Here is a 24,999-nt window from a genome sequence, read left to right as displayed (position 1 = left end):
AGCTGTAACTTTTGAGTGAATTTTCTGATCAATTTGGTGTCTTCGGCAAAGTTGTAGGTATTGTTGAGGACTTTTGAGAAAAAAACATAGGTACACGGAAAAAAAATTTGCAGATTTTTTTATCAACTTTTTTGTTCACTAAAACTCAATTTCCCAAAATACATATTTTTTGATTTTCGAGATTTTTTGATATGTTTTAGGGGACAAAAATTCGCAACTTTTGAGCCATAGAGAAACATGGTCAAAAAATCTGCCGCCGAGTTATCATTTTTTGAAAAAACAGTGATTTTTGGAAAAATTCGAAGTTTCATGCAAAAACAAGTTTGACATTATTTTTTAATACAAAATTGAATTTGCAATCGAAAAGTACTTTACAGATTGTTTGATATCGGGCACCGTTTTCAAGATATAGCCACCGAAAGTTTGATTTTAGCGAAATATTTACAGTTGTTCATTTTTTAAAAATAGTGACCATAAGTGACCATTTCTAAAAATATTTTTTTGAGAAGTTCAGAAAATTTGCTATGAAATTGTCTAAGAGACATTGAGGATTGGACCTCGGGTTGCTGAGATAGAGCCGCTTTAAGAAAAAGAAACACGAAAATTGAAGTTTTCTTAATCTCACCAAAACAACCCACCATTTTCTAATGACCATATCTCAGCAAATAATGGTCGGATTTTCAAATTTAATGCATGAAAAATTCGTGAAATTTTCTGATCTTTTCGAAAAAAATATTTTGAAATTTTTTAAATCAAGATTAGCATTTTAAATGGGCGTAATATTCTATGTTTGGCCCTTTTAAAATGTTAGTCTTGATTTAAAAATTTTCAAAATACGCGAAAAGATCGGAAAATTTCACGAATGTTTCATGTATTAACATTGAAAATCGGACCATTAATTGCTGAGATATGGTCATTAGAAAATGGTGGGTTGTTTTGGTGAGACTTCGAAAACTTCAATTTTCGTGTTTCTTTTTCTTAAAGCGTCTATCTCAGCAACCCGAGGTCCAATCTTCAATGTCTCTTAGACAATTTTATAGCAAATTTTCTGAACTTCTAAAAAAAATATTTTTAGAAACGGTCACTCATGGTCACTATTTTTAAAAACTAAAAAACTGCAAATATTTCGCTAAAATCAAACTTTTGGTGGCTATATCTTGAAAACGGAGCCCTTTATCAAAAAATCTGTAAAGAACTTTTCGATTGCAAATTCAATTTTGCATTAAAAAATAATGTCAAACTTGTTTTTGCATGAAACTTCGATTTTTTCCAAAAATCACTATTTTTTCAAAAATTCATAACTCGACGGCAGATTTTTTGACCATGTTTCTCTATGGCTCAAAAGTTGCGAATTTTTGTCCCCTAAAACATATCAAAAAATCTCGAAAATCAAAAAATATGTATTTTGGGAAATTGAGTTTTAGTGAACAAAAAAGTTGATAAAAAAAATCTGCAATTTTTTTTCCGTGTACCTATTTTATCTCAAAAGTCCTCAACAATACCTACAACTTTGCCGAAGACACCAAATTGATCAGAAAATTCACTCAAAAGTTACAGCTGTTTGAATATTTACATACCATTTTTGTATGGACAGCAGCCAAAATTGTATGGAGACTTGAATGGGTGAACCAATGGCGCTTAGAAAAGTACAGCATATAATCGAAGTGTACTAAATAAATAAAGGATTGTTTCGGTATGTTCAAGGTTAACAAAATTAAAATTTCAATTAAGGTGATTATTTTCTGAATTTTATTAGCTCTGCACGTTTTGATCTTCACAACGAAGAATTACTCGCCTAAATGCCTAAACGAATTCCTGACAAAAACTCAAGTATTTATATAAATCCACAAAAGGGGAGTTTAAAATGTACAATTTCCATTTCCATAATTTCAGTATTTGCGCGGCGTTTGTTTTCCTTTAATTCTCTCGGAGCGACAGGAAATATCTTTTCTGAACAGTGGCGAAATCAAATGAAATTTAAACAAACAATAAAAAATCTCGCTCATTCGATTTTCCACACGCGACGGATGCGTCCTGTAAATACTTGGCCATTCTGTGACTGCGCGGTTACTGGGGTTTGCGCTCCGTTTATCCTGATTAATATGACTTTTTTTTAATGTTTTGCTGCTGTTGCTGTGGTACACATACACATCACGCACACGCACTAATTTAAGGTACATACACACACACAACAGGTTGGTATCTTGCTTGCTTTTTTTCGCTTTCTCTCAAAGTTTGAGGGGGGGAAACCAATGAAAAATTTGTGAAATTTTGAATTTTGGGGAAATTTTTGTCGGATTTTTGAGGTTCATGATTTTTTTTACGCAAGAAATAAGATTAAACTGTTTTTTTCTGTATTGGTTTTTGTTGTTGCGATAGGTATGCATGTGTATGTGTATTTTTTCTTCTATAAATAACAATGTCGTTTGTTATGTATGTGTTTTTTTTATCTGTTAAATTAAATATATATTTATACCATATATAATATAGTAACCAACAAATATACAAATATTGCGTGGCGCTGATTAATGTTTCTGTTGTTTTTTTTTTTGTTTTGCACAATCTTAGAAATATAACGACGACTGGATTGGTTTACAATCTGTGAGGAAGGGCCAAACGAAGGCTGACTAAAGAAACAGAGTTGCTGGTTTGGGATGATGATTGGGTTGGGTACGGTTTACAGTTTTGCTCCGTGCGAGTTTCAATTTAGTTGCGACCTCATTATTTTTGTTTTTTTTTTTTTTTTTGTGCTATTTACAAATCAGTTCGCTTAGGCGTGATGCTGGAAGGTGGAATAATTAAAAAAATTAATTCACCACAGTTAGTTCTTTTAATTTTGCTCAAACTTTGTGGGGGCTTTCCATATGACCAAAGGAGTTTTTTTGCATCATTGGTTCGTCCATACATGTCCCTATTAAAAGTTAAATGCCGGTTTAGACACAAACGAATTCGCTCGGAGAATAATCGTAGTGACATTTTACCGACGCACCGAACACTTTCCCTATGACTGCATTCAAATGTTTGCTGTCACTACGCAGCACTGCACGAGCCAAAACGAGAGAGGATGAAAAAGAAAGGAAGAGTGAGTGCAGAGCACGATTTCGTTCGTCTCAACTTCGTGTGCGTTCTCTGACGGTCAACTATGCTGACAGGTGCTCTGTGTGAGCGTTTAAATATCGTTTTCGATTATGGACACTGTAAAATTTTGCACAGTTTCCCAGCCCTGCTCATTTTTGTTTTTTTTTTTTTGTATGGCCAGGTGTCAACTTTATATGAGACCTTTTATGGACGAACCAATCACACCAACCAACAACATTTCTGCACATTCTCGATTTAAGGAAGAAGGTTGCCAAAATCACGGGCATTTTTAATGTATTTTCCATGAAGAGCGTTATTTTATAACGTAACGTAATTAGGAAGAAGAGATTATGAAGACTGTTTTACGTTTCATATAAATATTTTTTATGTTTAAAGGTAGTAAGTAACAAAGGGGCCGTTGAAAATTGCGTTACGTCATATAAGAACGCTCACATACAGACCAAAGAAAAACAATCATTTTTCCTTAATAGATTTTTCGGAAAATTTTAAAGTGCACGTTATTTTGAGAATGTGCAATAACATTTTTTTCATATGGAAAGGATATTTTTGGCATGGAAAAAGACTAAAAAAGTTAAAGCCAAACAAAGTATTAAATAAAAATGACAAACAAAACGGTATTGTGGAGACTTGCTAACTAAGACTTTTTTCTAGAACAATCGTTGTCCGGAACAAGGTTTAAATCGATAAAATTATCGTCGATAATATTAGCGTCTAACGATAACGCTAATCTATCGTTATCGTTATTTCGATAATTCTATCGGCGATAATTTAATAGACAAAAACGGACGGTTAACCATTTTTTAAAATCTTTCTAAAATTGACTTGATACAACCATATCATGTTAAATTTTCAATGCTTTCGCTGAGAATATTTTTTTGATAATATAATAAATTTCAAAGTTGGTATAAATACTCAACCAATATAAAAAATTACCATGCGCACGGCGTGTTTTCAGGGCAACCTTAAGGAGAAAAAATAGTCATCGCTACTTTTAAATGTGTCTTATAGGAAATTTTCTCAGCTTTCCAATGCTTCTAAGAGCGAAATATTTCATCGGGAAATTTCTGAGATATCTATGTTTTATGTTTTTTTGTTTTAAAATCCTTAAACATTTATTGGAAACTTTTAAATAACAGTCGAGGAAACTTGTCAAATGATGTATTTCATGTGTCATTTATTCATAAAAAATAAGACAAGAAACAACTTTGTAGATGGTTGCAAACCGCTTAACATTTTGAAAATGAAGTTTTTACCGATTTTATGAATATGTGGGATTTATTCAGAAATTAAAATCATAAAACCGCATTAAAATATTATTTTTACAAGAACAACTAGATTATTACATAATTGTTGTGTACAAATAACACCGGTCTGCTCTGATCCAGCTTGGAATTAGCTGATACAACCGACATTTTCAGGTTTGAGATTGATGAGGTTTTTCAAGATTTTTATGAATTAATATCATATTTCCTCAATCAAACATCAACCAGTTGCATGGATACAACACATGTTAATGTTTAATACTCGAAATTGAACTGCAAACTACTTTTGCAAGCTTTAGGATTTCTATTAAATGATTGTTTAAGTTTTTTTGTATTAAATAATCAAGGAATTTGCCATATTTTAGAAGTTTATGAGACTCTCATCTTCAATCTCATCTTCTTAAAAAATGTTTTATTTCCTGATTTTTGTTCAAATAGTTTGAAAAGGAAGTTTCTGTTTGAATTTTTTTTGTTGAAATGATAAAAAATATTGTTCGAACAAAAAAAAAGTTTGTGACGGTGTTTTCAGCATTCTTAATTGGAAGACTCGAATTTTATTGCTTCTTTTTAAGTGCATTTTCAAAAGTAAACATTATATAAAATTTTATATTTATTTTAAACTCATGAAAATATGACTTTTGAAGCTTGCAACAGTAATATGTACATTTTCGATTTTCGTATTTATGTTCCTGGTTAATGTTTGTTTAAGAAAATATCAAATTTATTCATTAAAATTCAATAATACCATTAACAATCACAAACCTGCCAATGTTTCGGTTGAACAAGCTAAATTAAAGCAGACACGTGATACGTGATATTTGTACACCAAAAATATGTAACAATCTAATAATTCTTGGAAAAAAATATATTTTTACACTGTTTTATTATTTAAATTTCTGAATAAATCCCGTATATTCAAAAACTCAGACAAAACATAATATCCAAAACGTTTAGCGGTTTGCAACCTTCTACAAAGTTGTTTCTTGTCTTATTTTGCACATTTTGATGAGTAAATGACAAATGAAACACATCATTTGATAAGTTTTCTGAACTGTTAGTATAAAGTTTTTAATAAATAATATAGAAATTTAAAACCAAAAAACTTAAAATAGAGATATCTCAGAAATTTCCCGTAGAAACATTTCGCTCTTAGAAGCATTGGAAAGCTGAGAAAATTTCCTATAAGACACATTTGAAAGTAGCGATGACTATTTTTGCCTGAAAAGTTTGTTCTAGAAAACACGCCGTGATGCATTTGAAAATACTCGAAATTTAATAAATTACCATATGGGAATCAAACGAAATTGTGTATGCTTTTTTCACTTTTATTAGTTTTTTTTTGCAAAATACTAAAATTTTCACGAAATACCGTATTTTGCGAAAAGTACTCAAATTTTCATAATTTGCAATATGGGTATCAAACAAAGCGAAATTTTGTATGCATTTTCACTTTACGAGAGATTTTTTTTGGTAAAATACTCAAATATTCACAAAATATACTTTTTTAAAAGTACTCAAATTTTATAAATTTTCAATATGGGAAGCGAAATTTCGTATGCTTTTACACTTTTATTAGTTATTTTGTAAAAAACTTTGATTTTTACAAAATACTGTATTTTCTCGAAAGAACTCCAATTTTAATATTTTGCAATACGGGTATCAAACGAAGCAAAATTATGCATGCTTTTTCACTTTTATTAGAGTTTTTTTCCTGTAAAATACTAAAATTTTCACAAAATACCGTATTTTTCGATAGTGCTCAAATTTTCATAATTTGCAATATGCGAAGCAAAATTTGGTATGCATTTTCACTTGACTAGAGTTTTTTTTAGTAAAAATTAAAATTTACATAAAAGACCGTATTTTATTCGAAAATAGTCAAATTTTCATCAATCATTTCATCAAACTTTATAGTATTTTTATTTTTGCAAAAAACTCAAACATTCAATAAATATTTGGTTTTTTGGCGAAAATACTCAAATTTTATAAATTTTCAATATTGGTATTAAACAATGCAAAATTTTCTTTGATATTTCGCTTCATTATTTTTTTTTTCAAATACTAAAATTTAAAAATATACCGTTCGAAATTTTAAAAACGTTTTAAATTTATTAGTGTTTGATTATTTTTTTTAATACGGTTTTTGACAGTATATTCTAAGTGAACATTTTAAAACTTTAACAGATTGGATTATGTTGATTTCACAAATATATATAAAAAAGGAAAGTTATCGTCCGTTATCGTCGATAAAATTATCGCCTATAGAATTAACGAAATAGAGATAACGATAGATTGTCGTTATCGAACCTCGATAATTTAACGTTAACAACCTTGGTCCGGAAGGATATTACGAAAGAAATATATGTTTTTGCACAGGTTAAAACAAACTAATCTCGTTGCACAAATACAAACAAAAAAATCATTTAAAAATTACTAAATTTATTGAGAGTCTAAAACTTTTTTAACCATAATTCGGGGTAATAACGGTGTAAACTTTTGTTTCTGCAAATTTATCAACTAAAACCAAGAATGCTTTCCCTCTACCCCGCGCAAGCATTGTTAGTAAACCTTCCAGAACTAACCAATCTCACTAAACTAATAATGCCATCCGTTTACGAATTTCTTTGCCTTGGTTTCTTTACATTTCTGTCCACATTCTCTTCCATTAATGTGGTTTTGTCTGCGCACAATAGACTATCTTAGGGGGAGGGAGGGCGGGTGCGAGCACCCCAAACACTAAAGTTATACACTATTTACAATTTTGCCAACCCCCGCCGCGACCACAATTACCGAGCGGGGTTACGTTATTTTGTACATTCATCGTATTGCAGCGCGCGCGCGTCACACAGCTGAACGCGCTGCTACACACCTGTATCATGATCATTCGAGGACGTCCTCGCGATAAATTAAAACGTTATAAATACACGAAACAAGTTCAAAACCAATAATAAAAAAAAGGAAGGAGGGAACCGAAAAGGAACTCACAGTTGCTGTGTGCGGCGACCACGACGGCGACGCCCCCGTGCCTTACTGTCAGGACGAGCAGGACGTGGCGAAGAACTCCTGTAGCCGCTGGACCGTGTGTCGGTCCAGGGCGCACAGGTCAAAGTCGAACGTGGCGCTCGTAATCTCGTAACAGCCGGTCGCCGCGATCATCTCCACCACCCGCTGCAGCTCGTTGTTGTCCTGCAGGGTCATGATCTTGTGCTGCAGGTCCTTCAGCTCGGACATGTAATCACCGGACAGGTTCGTCATGGTGGCGGCCGCCGAACCGGGCACCGCGGACGTTGGCGCCGGTGGTGGGGGAAGGGCGGGGGAGGCCATCGAGGACGCGGTGTTGTTGTTGTTGTAGTACGCCGACGAGGAACCGGAGTCTTCCGGCGAGAGCAGCTTGGAAGTGGTGGTGCTGGTGTTGTTGTTGTTGTTGGGTGGCGCGGGCGACTCTTCGCGTTTGGTGAACGGATCTTCACGCTTGGGAATCTTGGTGGGTGGTTCCATGAGCGTGGGGGGAGGCGGCGTCGGCGGGGAAGGACTTCGATCGGCTGTCGCCGGGTTCACCACCGGTGGGGCTGCTTTCTTGTCCTTTTCCTTGTCCGCGTCGGCGGCTTCCTTGTTCTTTCGCTTTCGCTTTTTGGTTTCGTCCTTGGTGCTGTCGGAGGAATTGCTTTTCACCTTGTCCTTCTTGCTCTTGTGGTGACTTTTTTCCGGCTTGGGCGATTCGACCACCACCGTTGGAGGAGTGGGGACGGCTTGCCGCTCCGGTTGCCTTGCGGCTGAGGGAGGCCTGCCCGACAGCAGATCCGATATGCTGCTGTTGGAATTTTCCGAGTCCTTGTCGTTGATCAACGACGGTGGACTGTCCGCTTCGGAGTCACTGCTGTTGTTTTCGTTCAGCTGCTTGATCATGGTTTGCAAAGGTGGCGCCGTCGTTGCGGGTAGCGCTTCCACCGGAGGATGGACCTTGACCGGGTCTGGCAACTTGGCTGGTTTGACGGGCGAAACGACCTCCGGTTCTCGAACCGGTGGAGGCGCAAAGTTCGCCTTACTACTGGAAGATTTGTCTTTTTCTTTTTTCTCTTTCTTATCTTTGCTACCAGAAGACCGGTCCTTTTCCTTGTCTTTGGATTTATCCTTTTTCTTGTGCTTGTGCTTGCGCTCTTCTTTATCTTTTTCCTTCGAGTCCGGTTTGTCAATCCGCTTGGGTGGTTCCACCGACCCCGACACCGGTGGCGACGGCTGCACCACCGGCGCTTCAACCTTGCTCGATTCGTCCGAGATTTTCTTCTCCTTCGAGTACAGCTTCGAATCCAGCTTCACCCCGTCCAGCCGGCTCGGTTTGATCAGATCCGATTTGGGTTTGTCGCCCGGAGTCAGGTCCGGCTTGTTGTCATGGGATTCCTTGTCCTTTTTTAGCTCGCGGTCCTTCTTTTCGCTACGATCCTTGTCGTAGCTTTTCTTATCTTTTTTATCCTTCTTCTTTTCCTTTTCTCCACCGTGTTTGGTGGAAGACTTGGCTTCTTCCGGTTTGGAAACGCTGCTACTCGCGGCAGGAGGAGGAGCTGGAACCGCTACCGGTGCCATCGGCGATGGATTACGTTTCGTCGACGGACTGTTGGTCATTGCTGAAGGGGGCTGGATAGTGGTGCTGTTTCGCTTTGGACTAGCAGGTCGTTTCGAGAAAGACGCAGATGACGAGCTTGAACTCTTTTCCTTAGTTTTATCACGCTCTTTAGAATGAGTTTTGTCCTTTCGCTCCTTACTGTGCTTCTCTTCACCGGTTGATGACTTTTTAGATTCTTTTTCCTTATTTGGGCTCGAGTGCTTATGCTTGGAAGATTTCTCCTTCTCGCTCTTATCCTTGGAGGATGTACTCGAGCTAGAGCGATCGCTTTTCGGGTTCATTTGTTGACTCTTGCTACCAACACTACCCCCACCAATACCAACCCCAGCTCCGGTATTCGGCGACGTCTTACTCGAGGACCCCGACGAGCTCTGCTTCGGATCCGGAGATACCTTGCTAGCTCCTTTGGTTATTGGCGTCCCAAACAAATTCGCAAACGTGTTCTGCACCTTCGAGTCACTTTCCCCCGAACTCTTCTTATACTTTTTATCTTGCGACTTGTCACCACTCACTCCGCCTCCACCACCACTACTGTGACGCGCCTTATAGTCGGACGACATCCCGCCACTTCCCGAAAGCGTCCCACCTCCCTTCAACAGCTTCCGCTTAAAATCATCCGACGGATTAGGAAACGCCAGCTCCTCCCGCTGCACCTTGCGCTCCTGCAGATCCAAATCGTACGTAAAAGCCCTCTTCTTTGGCTCGTCACCCTTGTTTTTAAAGTACACCTCCACCGGCAAAATAAACCCGGCGTAACCGGCCTCCTTCACGGCGTACGGCGGCTCCTTCACCACTAAAACAAGAACAACACATTCATTCAATAAAATTCCAACCAAAAAACATAGAAAAAAAACTCCTCAAATCTCACCCCGCTTCGGCTTCGGAAAGGAATCATGCAGGTTGAACACCACCTTGTCGACAAAGTGGCTGATGTCGGTGCCGTCCGGGCCGCGCACAAACAGCTCCCAGTCGTGGGTGTAGCCCTCGGGGGTGGCCCGCGCCTTGAGCGCGGCCACGTGCCCGATCTCGAGGCACACCTTGATCGACATGGTCGGCGATTTCGAGGGGTAGGCCCGATTGGCCGATTAGCAAAACGGATAATTTATGTGATGGACTTGTTTAGGCTGGAAAGAAGCAGAAACGAAATTTTGATATTAGTTGAGATACAGTATTCGTTTAGTACTAAGGGAAATTCTCGTTTGTCTGGCAGGTTAAGCACTCGCTTCTAACCCCAATCAATTGGCTTAAACAACTAATTTTGCAAAACTTTTGATAGAAGCTTGCTTGCGAACTTACAATGTTTTTCTTTTTTTTGCGTCAGAATGCATAGATTTTTAACAGATGTTTTTTATTTCTTAGGATAGCTTTCAAAAAGTCTCAGATACCGTAAACCGAAGTGACATTGATAGTGTGACTATGATAGGAATGGTATGGAATCATACTGTATCGTTGTAGGTGGTATGATTCCAAACCATTTCGTACAACTTTGGCTGTGTTTTTCACTCTGATTTTTTGTATGTTTTATAAAAATAAGTATTCAGTAATTTTTGTTATTTCACAGAACATGCCTCTATGAATTTTTCTATCATTTAAATGACAATGTTATGCTATAGCAGAAAATGTGAAAAACAAACAAAAAATAAAAAAATAGCTGTAAAAACATGAAAAAAAAACTAAAAAAACAAAAGAATAGATGGTAGAATAAGTTTAATGCTATCATAAACAAACATTAACTAAACATGATAAATGCAAATAAAAATATTAAAAATAAAACAAGAAAAACCAAAAACAAATGAAGTAATATTTTCCGAAGAACAAAAGTTGCTCAAAATGCGCTCCTGAACACGGGGGAAAAAATTCAAAAAAAAAAAAAATGGTGGTAGAGGGTTTAGACAAATACAGTCCAGACTCGATTATCTGAAGGTCTCGAAAAAATTTCATTTCGGATTGTCGGTCGATTGTGACCCCTAAACTACGCTAAAGTGATTTAACTTTTTTTTAATCCAAGATGGCGGCCAACATGGCGGTGACGAAATATTGAAAAAATGCATTTTATTATGTGATAAGCAATCAACTTTTCAAATTTGACTAAAATGGGGTCGCAGAACTCGGGTTTGATGTTTAAAAAAAGAAAAAGAAAAAAACGGAACAAAAAAAAATATTTTTTTTTGTTCGTGATTCGATTATCCGAAGTCCCATACAAACCTTCGGATAATCGAGTCTGGACTGTATGTATGTATGATCAAATTATAACTATAATATCAAAAAACGTTACTTAATCCACCGATGGTGGTTGGTGCCTTCCTCACAATTATGTACAGAGATTATTTGTTTCTGTAGTAAGAATGTCAAACCTACAAAATTTATCTAAATTTTACTTCTTAAAACATATCTATATGGAGTATGGGGTCTAGAATCCCAAAAATCATTGGACGTAATATTAGAACAACACCTACGGGACTGTTTCATGAAAATTGTTCACTTTCAATAGTTATATTACTTTAAAGTTTTTTAAGCCTTAAGGCAGTAAAAAAATATATCTGTTCATTTTTCCCGGGAGTTTCAAATCAACAAAATCCCGGGAGCCAGATCTCCGGATAGATTCGGACAACTTTTTCATCAACATATTTGAGATCCGGCCTCTAAAATGTGTACAAATGACACTAAAGTGCTCAAAACTTTTGATAGGGTTATCAGATCTTTAATGTTTTGGGCTCATTAGAAAGGTCTTTCAAATACCTTTCTTAAAATGTATGATCAGACGGGTTTTCTTACAAAAAACACCCTTTTTACAATCTTTCTAACTTTAGCCAGAATCGTTTTTTAGCATAACTTTTGAAATACTTAACAAAACTTCATAATAGTTAATATAGGTCTTGTGGGGCCCTAAGACGGATCGAATGAGACCAGAACGGCCCAAATCGGTTCAGCCAGTCCGGAGATAATCGAGTGCATTTTTTTCGGTACACGGACTTACAGACATACACACGCACAGACATTTGCTCAGAATTTGATTCTGAGTCGATAGGTATACGTGAAGGTAGGTCTACGAGGTCGAATTAAGAAGTTCATTTTTCGAGTGATTTTATAGCCTTTCCTCAGTAAGGTGAGGAAGGCAAAAAGTCTTAAAAAGTCAAAAAAGCAAAGCAATCCACATTAATGACCCCTGGGTCTTTTGTGGGCTCTGTTGCAAGTTTCTGCTTAGGGACCATCCATAAACCACGTGGACACTTTTTTGGGAATCAGTTACCCCCCCCCCCCCCCTCGTGGACAATTGTCCATAAAAAAAATCTTTTTTGTATGGATCGTGGACAATCGCCATAAACCCCTCCCCCCCAATTTCGTCCAAGACACATTGAAAAAACATTGCTTAATCCACCTTAAGGTGGTTGGTGCCTTCCTCACATTCATATAGAGCAATTCCAGCTCAAATCAGGATTTTTTCTGGTACTTTTGTACCCGACCCTCTCCGAATTCAATGAAACTTTGTAGACATGTTATCCTAGGCCTATATAAGCCATTTTTGTGTATATGGAGCCAATAGTACAGTACTCGAAAATAACATTTGAGAAGGGCGTAAGTTATTTAAATATTTTTGTATTTTGTAATTTAAAAATTACTGTATCTCGAAGCCGTTGCGTCGTATCAAAAAGTGGTCAAAGACAAACTTGTAGGAAATTGGACGGGTTTCTGAAAAAAATACACTGAAACAAAAATACACGCCACATCTATGCGATTTTTTGATTTTTAAGTCTAAAACTTAAATTTAAAGGTGATGTCACGATTTTTTTTCGTTCGAAATTTTTGAGGAAATAGCCTAAAATATAACCAAAAGACTGACGAAAAATGCAGGATGGTATATCTCTAATAAAAAAATGTATCCCTTTTACTCAAATGGAATAAGGTGTGAAAGGGACACACTCTTGTTTAAAAAAGTTATGTGTCCTAATGAAATGGCAAGCAAAATTTGTTCAGAATTTGATTCTGAGTCGATATGTATACGTGAAAGTGGGTCTACGAAGTCGAATAAAGAAGTTCAAAATCAACTCCCCAAAATCATCGTTTGTGATCATAAATCTGAGAATCACTTAGGAAAATTTTATAAATTCAATTAAGAAAACTAAAATCAAAAAATAAATTTATTGTATAGAGTACAACGTTATAACTTGTAAAAATAATATTCGAGAAATATGTACCTAAAGTAATTTTCCGGGTGATTTATTTAATTTTTTTTAACGCAGAAATTTTCTTGATGAATTGAATTTTCTTGAAACAATACATTTTAATGAAATTTGGATTATTTTTTTTTATCTTTAACTTCATTTAGTTTAAATTTCGATACATGCTTTTTGTGAATATTACTTTTAAGTTTTTTTTATTAATTGATCGAAAGGCTCCAGTGTAGCTGATATACTTCTGGTGGAACAAAATTCTCGACTTTTTTTCCCGGATCATTCCCGAGGTGGTAAACCTGGCTTATTTGAACATCAGGAATCGATGAACAAAGTTTCATCAAAAACAAAAAAATACGCAAACATTTTTGCGAAAGGATAGAAAATTATTCAAGAAACGAGGAAAAAAAATTTTCTTCGAAAAAACAAATTTCGGGCGGTAGAGGGTTAACTACTTTTGCGATTATTTCTATTAGTTTGGATCAACAACCGTTGGTTGTGATAAAAACACATTTATACTCAAGGCAAGAATACAAGTCACACAACCAGTCGTTCAACAACGCCCAACAAGTCCACACTAATCCTTGACATTGCTGATACGCAGTGCATAGCTAATGACTATTGAAACAACAAAATCAAATTCAGGAATTACGTGCGATCATCCTTTAATGCGTTGAAGCGTCACTTTCAAAAATAGCATGGTTTGCACGTTCCAACCTCGTCGAATTCTTCCAGAACCAGAATCCTTCGATCTATTTGAGAACAGAAATCGAAAAAAAAAACGCATGGCTTAAATTAAGAATCTGGTGCAAAACCGATGCACTCACTCGAAATCAACAATAACAACAACAACAGGCTGTGAACCGACTTTGGGTTCCGCCCTACTCCACAGATTCACAAGCAGAACTAAGAAGACAGCTTGAAAAACTAACTCAGCGACTAATGCGCGATTGCAGCTTTTCTTTTCCTCGTTTTAATCGCTTTCCGTTTTAGACGTTTAAACTAGCTAACGAGCCAAAAACAAGACAGAGAGCAGGTTGCCATCTTCCAGGCATACAAATATGGCCAAACGGGATGAGCGAAAAGGGGTAAGCAGCAGAAAAAAAAGAGGACGTCTAACATAAATCGATAAGGCGGCCGGTGCATGTTGTTGGGTTTTCGCGAGAGCGACACTTGCTGGGTGGACACTGCTGCTGCTGCCTGGTCAGAGACATTGCTTACCTCCAAAGACAAACAACGCCACACTCCCGAAGGTTTTTAGTTCACTGTTGCGTACGGTCAGATAGTACAACAAGCTGCTGCTGCTGTCTTATTTGCAGACTCATCTTCACAACAAACAGCCTTCTTTCATGTCGAGTCGCGTTTCTCGCACAATTGGCAGTCCCTCACTCTCTCTTGCTTCTGTGTCTCTCAACACACGCACACAGTTTTTTTTTTCTTGCTTCTTCACGTTAGTTGCACAGATCACGGGACTTTTTTTTTGTTTGCTTTGCTTTGCTTCACCACTCTTGAAGGTGGTTCCTTCCGTTTTCATGCGTATGGAACGATGCACTTAAGAGGGGGCCACTTCTATGCACTGCTGCTTCTAATGTTGGGGATGATGATGGTGATGCTGTTGTCGCAGCACCGTCCAATATGTGTGTGTCGCCTGCATGTTTGCAGCTTTCTAGCGCGACGCACCAGTCCAAATTTCTCACGTAACAGGTCCTCCTCCTCACTTGAGCAAATGATCTCCGAGCCTATGAGTTGGAAGAATAGTTTCTTGTTTAATTCACAGGCTGGTCAGTAAACAAAAATCAATTTATTATTGTGGTCGACAGGTTTTTGGATGCACTTTGGTTGGGTAAGCCTATTTTGTGTGTGCGCTCAGCGCGAGAGTTCGCGTTCTGATGGGGGTGTGCGTGCGTGACGCCCGGCCATGGTGTCTACACGGATAATGAAACATCAAAAACCTCGGAACACATTGTCTCATTTTATGCCAAATCATTGAAAAAATTATATCCAGAGTTTTTTTTTAAGGTTTAGAAACATATGAAACATTAAAGCTTGCGGGACCCTAAAATAACTATATATTTTTAGTTTATTTTGTCTTTTTTACGATTTGTCATCTTTTCGAAAAATAAACATGTTTTTGCCATTTCAACTTATTTTAAAATCACAAATTTCATTTACATAACATTTTATGGTCCCAACAACATCTTAATTTGAAAAGAAAAAGGGATGGCTTAAATAACTAAATTTTTATTTTCGTTTTATAATACAAATGTCAATTTAAATTCGGTTTATTTGTGAATAATCAAGATACAATGAGTTCATTAAGGTACATAACAGAGTTTTGGAGTTCCTTCCAACTGTATGTTACATCGGAATTCAATCGAAAGTATTATTACTAATAAATATTAAATAGATTTCTCTCAGATTTCGGTCATTCGATTTTTTTTTTGTATTTTTTAATCCGACTGAAACTTTTTTGGTGCCTTCGGTATGCCCAAAGAAGCCATTTTGCATTATTAGTTTGTTCATATAATTTTCCATACAAATTTGGCAGCTGTCCATACAAAAATGATATGTGAAAATTCAAAAATCTGTATCTTTTGAAGGAATTTTTTGATCGATTTGGTGTCTTCGGCAAAGTTGTAGGTATGGATATGGACTAGACTGGAAAAAATGATACACGGTAAAAAAATTTGTCACTAAAACTTGATTTGCAAAAAAACGCTATTTTTAATTTTTATTTTTTTGATATGTTTTAGAGGATATCAAATGCCAACTTTTCAGAAATTTCCAGGTTGTGCAAAAAATCTTTGACCGAGTTATGAATTTTTTAATCAACACTGATTTTTTTCAAAAATCGAAATATCGGTCGCAAAAATTTTTCATCTTCCTTTTTCGATGTAAAATCAAATGTGCAATCAAAAAGTACTTCAGTGAATTTTTGATAAAGTGCACCGTTTTCAAGTTAAGGCTATTTTTAGGTAACTTTTTTGAAAATAGTCGCAGTTTTTTATTTTTTTTAATTAGTTCACATGTTTGCCCAACTATGAAAAAAATATTTTTGAAAAGCTGAGAAAATTCTCTATATTTTGCTTTTTTGAACTCTGTTAATACGACCCTCAGTTGCTGAGATATTGCCATGCAATGGTTTAAAAACATGAAAATTGATGATTTCCAAGTCTCACCCAAACAACCCACCGTTTTCTAATGTTGATATCTCAGCAACTAATGGTCCGATTTTCAATGTCAAAATATGAAACATTCGTGAAATTTTCCGATCTTTTCGAAAAAAAATATTTTCAAAATTTTTAAACCAAGACTAACATTTTAAAAGGGCGTAATATTGAATATTTGGCCATTTTGAAATGTTAGTCTTGATTTAATTTTTTTGAAAATGTTGTTTTCGAAGAGATCGGAAAATTTCACGAATGTTTCATATTTTAACATTGTAAATCGGACCATTAGTTGCCGAGATATCGACGTTAGAAAATGGTGGGTTGTTTGGGTGAGACTTGGAAATCATCAATTCTCATGTTTTTAAACCTTTGCATGGCAATATCTCAGCAACTGAGGGTCGTATTAACAAATTTCAAAAAAGCAAAACATAGAGAATTTTCTCAGCTTTTCAAAAATATTTTTTAAAAGTGGGCAAACATGTGCACTTATTTTTAAAAAATGAAAAACTGCGACTATTTTGAAAAAAGGTACCTAAAAATGGCCTTAACTTGAAAACGGTGCACTTTATCAAAATTTCACTAAAGTACTTTTTGATTGCATATTTGATTTTACATCGAAAACTGAAGTTGAAAAAATTTTGCGACCAATATTTCGATTTTTTGAAAAAATAAGTATTGATTAAAAAATTCATAACTCGGTCAATGATTTTTTGCACAACCTGGAAATTTCTGAAAAGTTGGCATTTTATGTCCTCTAAAACATATCAAAAAATAAAAATAATTAAAAATAGTGTTTTTTTGCAAATCAAATTTTAGTGATAAAAAGTTAAATAAAAAATCACCAATTTTTTTTACCTTGTATCATTTTTTTTCAGTGTAGTCCATATCCATACCTACAACTTTACCGAAGACACCAAATTGATCAGAAAATTCCTTCAAAAGATGCAGAATTTTGAATTTTCATATCCTTATTGTATGGATTGTATGGATATATGAAAAAGACAAAAGTGTTCAATTTCGAACGCCTCGCCCGGTATTTTGTAGCATTATAGCCCCAGAAGCTAGCCTGAAATTTTGAGCGCATTTGGTTAATGATAAGTAGTTCCACTTTTGACCTGAAGTTATTAAGAAATTCCAATAAATTTAATTTATTTATTTTCAATTTTTTAACTCTTCTTCGAGAAAGTTTTCCTATGCCCTATGATTTTTTCTCAAAATAGAGGTTTCTTATAGGTTTTGATCCGGGGAACAACTTTGTAGAACATCATAAAGCGCTAGGAATTAATGAGGAGGCAACGTTAGCCCGTTACAGTACGGTTTGGATGCTGTTTTGCTGGTGGATAATTCAGGTTTATTAAGTGTAGTTGCGCATTTCGTGTGTCTAGGTGGTGTTTTTTTTGAAAGTGTTGGTTGTTGGTGTGCCGAGGAAAAAGAAGATTTACGGATTTTCTTCGAAACTTTCGGGTTTTTTCAAGGAAAAATGTGGTTTGAGTGCCTGCTTCTTCTTTGTATTGTTCGTTTCAGAATCGGTTTGGTTTGCGTGTGACGGCTGTCATCGTGAAAAGGAGGCTGACTTCGCGCTCGGCAAAGGGGGGAAGCGAAACACGCCGTTGTTTTGACGTCTTCCGAGGTGATGCGATGTAAACAAAAACAAAACGTGTTTCGAAAATTTCAATTAAAATACTCATTGGTGCACGACGAACTCTGCCAATTGAGTGGTGTTTTAAGAATTTTAGGTTTACGTTTCAAATTGATTTGCTTTATGTGGCTTTGCGTTCGATTGAAGTGGTTTGACGATGACACAAAACGTCAACTCAATCGTGTTGGTTGTGAGTGCTAAAATAGGTGTGCAGTGAGGGGGGATTGTGCTGGTTTTAAGTACTGTGGAGGGATGCGGCCAACTGCCGCATGAAGAGAGGCAGCTTCCTTCTAGGTTCTTATGTTAGAAGCATCTGTTTGTGCGGAAACGAGACCGGGAGCGGTGGCAGCCCTGTGATTGCTAAAAGTGTTAAGTGATAAGAGGAGGACAACGTTCAACGCTCTTCTGTTGCCCGGAGAGTAGGATACAACATTAACCTAGCAAGGCGGGCAACTGCGTAGCATGCTGAGAGTGATGCTGGGCTTGGCGACACCGGACAACAATGAGCATTTTTTGGTGGACTCCGGTGAGCACGTTCTATGTTGTTTTATGTATGAAAATGTGTGTGTGTGTGTGTGTGTGTGTGTGTGTGTGTGTGTATGTGTGTGTAAAAAAAATATGGCGTAAAACATAACAATCGAGTCGAATGTGGTCAGCGGGGCCACGCGATTGCTCTGACGGAATGATGGTGATTTTAGCGTTTTTTTTTTGCTAGTAGTGATGAAATCAGTCTTTCCTTTATCACCGTGAATCGGAAAGCACGTCGCCGGTTGAGTTCGTCGAGGTTTTTGTGTTTTAATAATATAGTAATTACATTACAAACATACACGGCCAAGAGGAGTTAATAAGGCTAGCAAATAGTTATTTTTTTAATGTTATTAGGTAAATCGAATTGTAGTAACAACGCGTCGCGTCGCTAGTTGCTTTTCTTGCTTGGAGTGTATTCTAGACCTTTTACCTTCCCAAAAACCATCTAACTCCAAGCGAAACTAACTTGAGGACACCGTGGAGATTTTCCCTTATCCCCTTAGAAAAGTGAAGCAGAATCCGATTTGCGATGTCGTTCCGTCGGGTCGCAGGATTTTTCGCGTTCGTCGTCGGTGTGCAACAACAAAAAAACTTATCATGCCTTTTCAGCTCGATAAACATCGTAACTCGTCGTTCGCTTCGTTAATCAGTACCTCGCTAACCATCAATCATTTAAAACTCGTAAAAAAATCTCAATTTAAAAAGTTACACTGTTTAATCCTTAATTCTATAATTATAAATGATTTTGGTTCTATCTTTCCACAGTCGGCTGTCTAAGATTAAATCATTTAATTTAAAATTTAACAACCGATAAACGGGAAATGTCTCATCCGCAGCATCCGATTGTTTGCCTTGAGAATAAGATATAATATCTTTCAACAAACACTATGATTTTGGGTCGCATCATCATCTTCTATGATGAATCCTGACCAAATACCCTACCCTACTAACAAATTTTCAGGTTTCTGGCGCTTGTGGGGTGTAAGCACAGAGTAAATCAGCTGCCCTAGTAGCAACCTGCGCTAACTAACATTCCCGTCCCTTAAACTCGAGGTCTACAAACTGACATGGCGGGCGCCGTTGGTGGCCAATGACTGTTACCTATTCGCAACTGATCTAGTTTTGGCAATCATGGTGTTTTATCTTTTCAGCGCATTCATACATGCTGTTGATAAGGGAAATACCACTTGATAGTCGAAGCCTATGATCAGTAGTGCTGAAAGGATATTACGGTTCTGTTCAGCAACGGAGGGGCAACCATGGGTGATCTCTCATGCTCATGCTCATGCTCATCATAAAGCGCTAGGAATTAATCCTGGATAGATACAGGCAAATTTTTAGAGCACGTTGAATTTGTTTTCCAAACTCCAAAAAATATCCTGTATCTTTTCGTGATCAATCCCTAGCGCTTTGCAATGTTCTACAAAGTTGTTCCCCGGATCAAAACCTATAAGAAACTTGAGAATAGGAAAATTTGATTGGGTTTTGGGAAATTTTCTCTAAGATGAGGTTAAAAGTGAAAATTTCCTATAGTAAATTTTTAGAAGTTCCATACTAACTTCAGGCCAATGGTGGAAGTACTAAACCTTAACCTAATGCGCTCAAAATTTCAGGCTATGTTCTAGGGCCATATTGCTACAAAATTCCGAGCGAGGCGTTCGAAATTGAACACTTTTGTCTTTTTCATATATCCGTGAGCCACGCTAATGGACAGCTGCCAAATTTGTATGGAAAATTATATGGACAAACTAATGATGCAAAATGGCTTCATTGGGCAGACCGAAGGCACCAAAAAAGTTTCAGTCGGATTATAAAATACAAAAAATAAAATTCATCAATAAAGACTGATTTAGTAGAGAATTGCTCAAGAGTAAGAAAAAGTTTTCAAAAAACTTACAGAAAGTGCAATGGGAAAAGGATAGATAAAGAGAAAGCTTAACACTTGATCACAGTTTTCTATCCTTTATAGATGTGCTTGATCATCAGCTCCCCAAGGGCCAGGAATTGTTCCGCCTTATTCCAGCAGCTCCGAAACCGCGTCATCATCTCCCCCGCGAGAGCAAAAAACTCCGGCAGGGTAAAGAGATCTTCCCCGGTGACTTCTTGCTGGGCCGCATTGCCGTTACCGGCAGCGACCACGCTAGCGAACGAACGCTCCCAACCAGGAGGGAACGCTGAGTTTTCCGCTGGAACCGTACGCTGTCCAGCTGCACGTTACGCGCGGCTTGGTTTGTTCTGCCTTGTCCCCCAAGACCGCATTTCGTGGCAGTGCGCACGTCTCCGAGAGGTGTGACTCACCGCACTTCACGCAGCGGGGCCATTGCACTACGTCCGTCGTTCTTGGCGTAAAACCGCCAGTTTACCCAAAAACCGTCCAACGTCTCGTCCGTTGCAGGTCTTGGATCTTGACGGTGCCGCAGTCGAAGTACAACAGGTACAATGTGTGTGTGTGTGTGTGTGTGTGCCTGTTACCGTTGTTTTGCGCGAGAGCACTTTTATCTCTCGCGGTATTATTCCGGCGCCCGAAAGGTGCTTCTTCAGGACGGAAACCGAACGGTCTTGGTAGCCCTGCAAGACGACCTTGACAGGTGGCTTCTCAGGGTTGAATGTGTAGAAGTTGAAGTTGCTACGCTTCAATTCTGCAAGCACTAGGTCGAAATTCTTTTTTGTTAGTGTGATCACTTGCACTGATGACCTGCCGATTTTCAGACAATATCCGAGGCCTTCCAGCAACTCGTCAACATCGTCCGCTAACGTGTCCAAAACAAAAATTGGAGGTGGTCTTCGTTCCGTAGGAGAATTGTTCTTTTTTGACGTCGACACTTTTTTTCGTGCACGACCATCATCGTCGTCGTCGGTAGTGCTACCGTCGGTGTTGTTGTTGTTGTTTTCTTCGTCGTCGTGGGGATGTTGATGTGCCACTGGTTGTGGCACCGGAAGTACCGGAACGCGTTCGCACGGGTGATCTTGGAACATATCCGGGATGTAGTAACTTTTTGTCGATGCCGCTCCCCTGCGCGATGGCGGTCGACACGGCGTTGGTTTGTTTACCTTTTTGGCCACGGCAGGTAGACGAACTTCGCGGGTTTTTCGAGGTCGCACTCGAACTGCCACGACCACGGCCGGCCTTTGGCATGCTGGTGAAGCAAACTCGGGGGTTATCACAATCGAATGCGGCGAAAAAAAATGCGAAAAAAGTAATACAAATATCAATTAAAAGTAAAACACACCAAATATCTAGGAATTGGAGTAAAAATATGTTTTTATCAAAATTTGCCTTAAATGTTGTAAATTTTGACGTTCAAATAATAAAAAAAAAACAATGTTCATTTATCACGTTGTCAGTATTGGAATGTCAATGTCAACGCCAGCTTAAAAATGCATGATTTTCTATTCTTTTTATGCCAAATCAGGGAATTTTGAATTTATTTTGTAATTTTTATGATATTTTTTCACATTTTCGAAAAACAAACAGGTTTTTCTATCGTAAAATCGTGCTTCAGTTTTTACATACCATCATCAGGGGTGGCATTGGGTCTGGGGGGTGAGATTGGGTCGTACAAAATCAGCATTTTTGTATGACTCAATCTCACCCCCAGACCTAATGTCACCCCTGATGACGGTACTTACATGGTACGGTACTGATGATAATATCAACAGATGGCACTTAGGTGTTGCTAATACACTTTTTTTTATCTGTAAAGAATTGGGTAAGGAAGGCTCATGATGTACTGTGGTACGCGCGGTTGGTGCTACCCCGCGCGGTACTAAACCATATTTGTTATGGTGGCAGTTCTGAAGCCGCTCTTTCTCTCGCATTATTTATGTCTCTCTGTGGTCCCACTATCAATATTAACCCTCTCAGCTAACTGCGATCGGTGGCGCGAAATGCACCGATGCTCCATGTATGTTCCATGTAGTTTAGAGTAATTAGAGTCAGATCCCAATAAAGTGTCCGTTGGAGAAGTTCGTTGTGTTCGAGTTGGCGAATAAAAGTTTGTGTTTTCAACTCTACGCTCCGCGGTTTCAATTCTCTCCGGAACTAGCCAGAGTGATCCGGACCCATCCGGTTCTGTACATTATCGTTAAATAGATTTTTATTAGACTCTGCCGATGAGCTTGACAGTTTGAAGGTTGAATGGTTTACTGAATGTATTTCTAATAAAAATAAAGTTTTAAATTGTTTTAGCAAACACCGTGTTAACTTTTTTAAACAAAATAACCTTTATTGATATTGGAAAGTCAGCATACTGCTCTACTTTCACTCAATGAAAACGAGTCTTTTGCTGAATGAAACATAAAACTAGCGTACAATGGTCATCTTTCAAAATATTAACAAAACCTTATCGAAAACCACTCGAGATGAGAAAACCACAAAAAAAAATGAAAAACAAACGCATCGCCACAAACTCTCTCATTCGCATACACCACCCACCCTCCTCCTCCACCTAATCCTATCAACACTGCGCTGTTCCCGCTGCTGCGTGTGTATTGGTGCAATCGGTGGTGCTCTTCTCCCCAAAAAAAGAAGGTGAGCAGCGAGCAGAGCAGCCCAAAGAGGAGTCGAGCAAAATGAAAAACTGTCTCGCGACTTTTCCACCCAATTTACCGTAACAAATCCGACCGGTAGGCGCTGAATTCCACCAGAATAACACTTGGCGAGCACGCGACGACACTTTGCGGGCGATTTTCGTGAGATTTTCCACTTTTCATTGACCGAATCTGGAAGCGAATCGAGGAGCTACATTTTTTACGACACGAACCGATACGCGGATTTTGGGATCATTTTTCCCCTCCCTTTCTGGATGGCCCAGTGGCAGTGTTGCCGTACCGACAGAGGGTGTTGACAAGGTTGTTAGTCGATGGTGGGAATGTAGGGTGACTGAATGGAATTGGAATCTAAAAATATTTTCAAAACAAAAAAGAATATCTGAGCAAATGTCTGTGTGTTTGGCTGTATGTAGACATGTGTACCGAATCAATCTCACTGGAATATCTCGTCACTGGTTGAGTTGATTTTGACCGTATTGGCCTCATTCGATTCGTCTTGGGGTCCCATAAGTTCCTATTGAAATTTATAAGATTTAGTAAAGCACATCGAAAGTTATGCTTGAAAAACTGCTGCATATAAATTTCACAATTTGCATTTTACACATCTCCAGTTGTATTGCAATCATTAGTTTTCAAAATAAGTATTAATAAGCTTTTTTAAGGCTGAAAAAAAAAATGGAATTGGAACAATTGCTATTAATTTTGAAATTGCGTTTTTTTTTTGCAAGAATTAAACATTTTTGAAGTTGATGCCAGTAAAAGCATTAGTGAATTTCCTGCGAGAAAAAGTTCTGCAAGAATTGAAGTAATGCTGATATTTTATTTGGAGAAAATATTCCGTGAACTCTTCTCTACATTCGGATTAAATCGATAAAGTCTATAAACGCTAATGTTTAATCGGACAAAATGATTTATTATTTTCCAAAATCTCTTTAATATTCAGTAGATTTTTGGTAATATTTGACAAATTATGCAATTTGAAATGCTCAAACTTGTTTTCCGGTATTACTTGTACAATGAAAAATTTATTTCATTTTGTTTAGAAAATCATTTACTTTTGGGATTAACTTTTATAAGCATTGAAATTTTTTAAATTGCATTTTCAATTCTCAAAAACAAATTTAATACTATTTTTTTTAATTCTATAAATTATATATAAAACAAAAATCATGTCATATTGAAACGGTTCTTTCAAAAGACCGGAGTTTAAAAAGAACCGCGGTTCTTTTTTTGTGAGCCGTGGTTCGTTCGCTCTTTTTAGTGAATCGGCTCTTTGAGCGGTTCGCTCTTTTTTTGCCCACCTCTAATTTTTGTAAAAGTTATGAAATGACCTTTCTTGTGGATTAAGAATTTTCAAGATCTGACTTATCTATCTAAAATTACAAGCAGTTTAAAAATTGGTCTGAATTTACATTACCTCAAATGGTCGGGTCTGATCGCCACAAATTTCCGTGTAGAGGGATGCTATTTTCCTCAAAGCCGGTGTCTGTTTAATCTGGGCAAAAGTATATAGGTAGTCTGTTTTTTTTTACTCATCACTTTTTTTTATCAGGACCTCTTAGGTGCTGCGATCACGATAGGGGAGATCCATAAACCATGTGGACACCTTAGGGGGTTGGAATCACTCTATAAATGAGAGGAAGGCACCAACCACCTAAAGGTGGATTAAGTAACGTTTTTTAATGAGTCATATAAACATAAGAAAAACCTCTGGAGTTTTTTTTAACGGTCCAATAAACCAAATTTCCAGTTTTTGCTTTTTGGGTGCTTTTGAATCCGCCTTGAGTCAGGGGTATTTAAAACACCCAAAAAGCCAAAACTAAAAAAATGGTTTTTTTGACCTGCTAAAAAAACTCCATATATGACCTTTTAAAAAAAAACTCTACATTTATACACTATTGCAAAATGGACAAGCACGTGTGGACAAGTCTGGAGATTGTTTTTGAAAAGGACCTAT

General features: G+C 37.4%; 1 protein-coding gene across 3 annotated transcripts; it reads right to left on the bottom strand.

The window, feature by feature from the left end:
• Positions 1 to 1,720: 1,720 nt before the first annotated feature.
• On the bottom strand, positions 1,721 to 23,289 carry LOC6034974 (protein AF-9). Of its 3 annotated transcripts, XM_038260468.1 has the most exons (5): positions 23,101 to 23,289; positions 14,376 to 14,893; positions 9,851 to 10,106; positions 7,347 to 9,775; positions 1,721 to 2,782 (listed from the first exon to the last, which is right to left on the bottom strand). In XM_038260468.1, exons 3-4 carry the CDS (start codon positions 10,029 to 10,031, stop codon positions 7,395 to 7,397), a joined length of 2,562 nt encoding a protein of 853 aa, XP_038116396.1. In that variant the 5' UTR covers positions 10,032 to 10,106; positions 14,376 to 14,893; positions 23,101 to 23,289; the 3' UTR covers positions 1,721 to 2,782; positions 7,347 to 7,394. The 3 variants fall into 3 exon arrangements, with proteins under 3 accessions (XP_038116396.1, XP_038116395.1, XP_038116397.1); XM_038260467.1 differs by lacking the exon at positions 1,721 to 2,782 and having other exon boundaries at positions 6,784 to 9,775; XM_038260469.1 differs by lacking the exons at positions 1,721 to 2,782; positions 14,376 to 14,893 and having other exon boundaries at positions 6,784 to 9,775.
• Positions 23,290 to 24,999: the final 1,710 nt, after the last annotated feature.

The sequence above is a fragment of the Culex quinquefasciatus genome, chromosome 3 (genome assembly GCF_015732765.1).
Source record: "Culex quinquefasciatus strain JHB chromosome 3, VPISU_Cqui_1.0_pri_paternal, whole genome shotgun sequence".
Lineage (NCBI taxonomy): Eukaryota > Metazoa > Arthropoda > Insecta > Diptera > Culicidae > Culex > Culex quinquefasciatus.
This window is presented reverse-complemented; position numbering and strand designations above follow the sequence as displayed.

Bases quoted from the DNA above. Each gene is read 5' to 3' on its own strand.
- LOC6034974 (XM_038260468.1), bottom strand. From the start codon at position 10,031: ATGTCGATCAAGGTGTGCCTCGAGATCGGGCACGTGGCCGCGCTCAAG. The intron at 9,776-9,850 runs GTGAGATTTGAG...TTCTTGTTTTAG, and splicing joins CTTTCCGAAGCCGAAGCGGG to TGGTGAAGGAGCCGCCGTAC.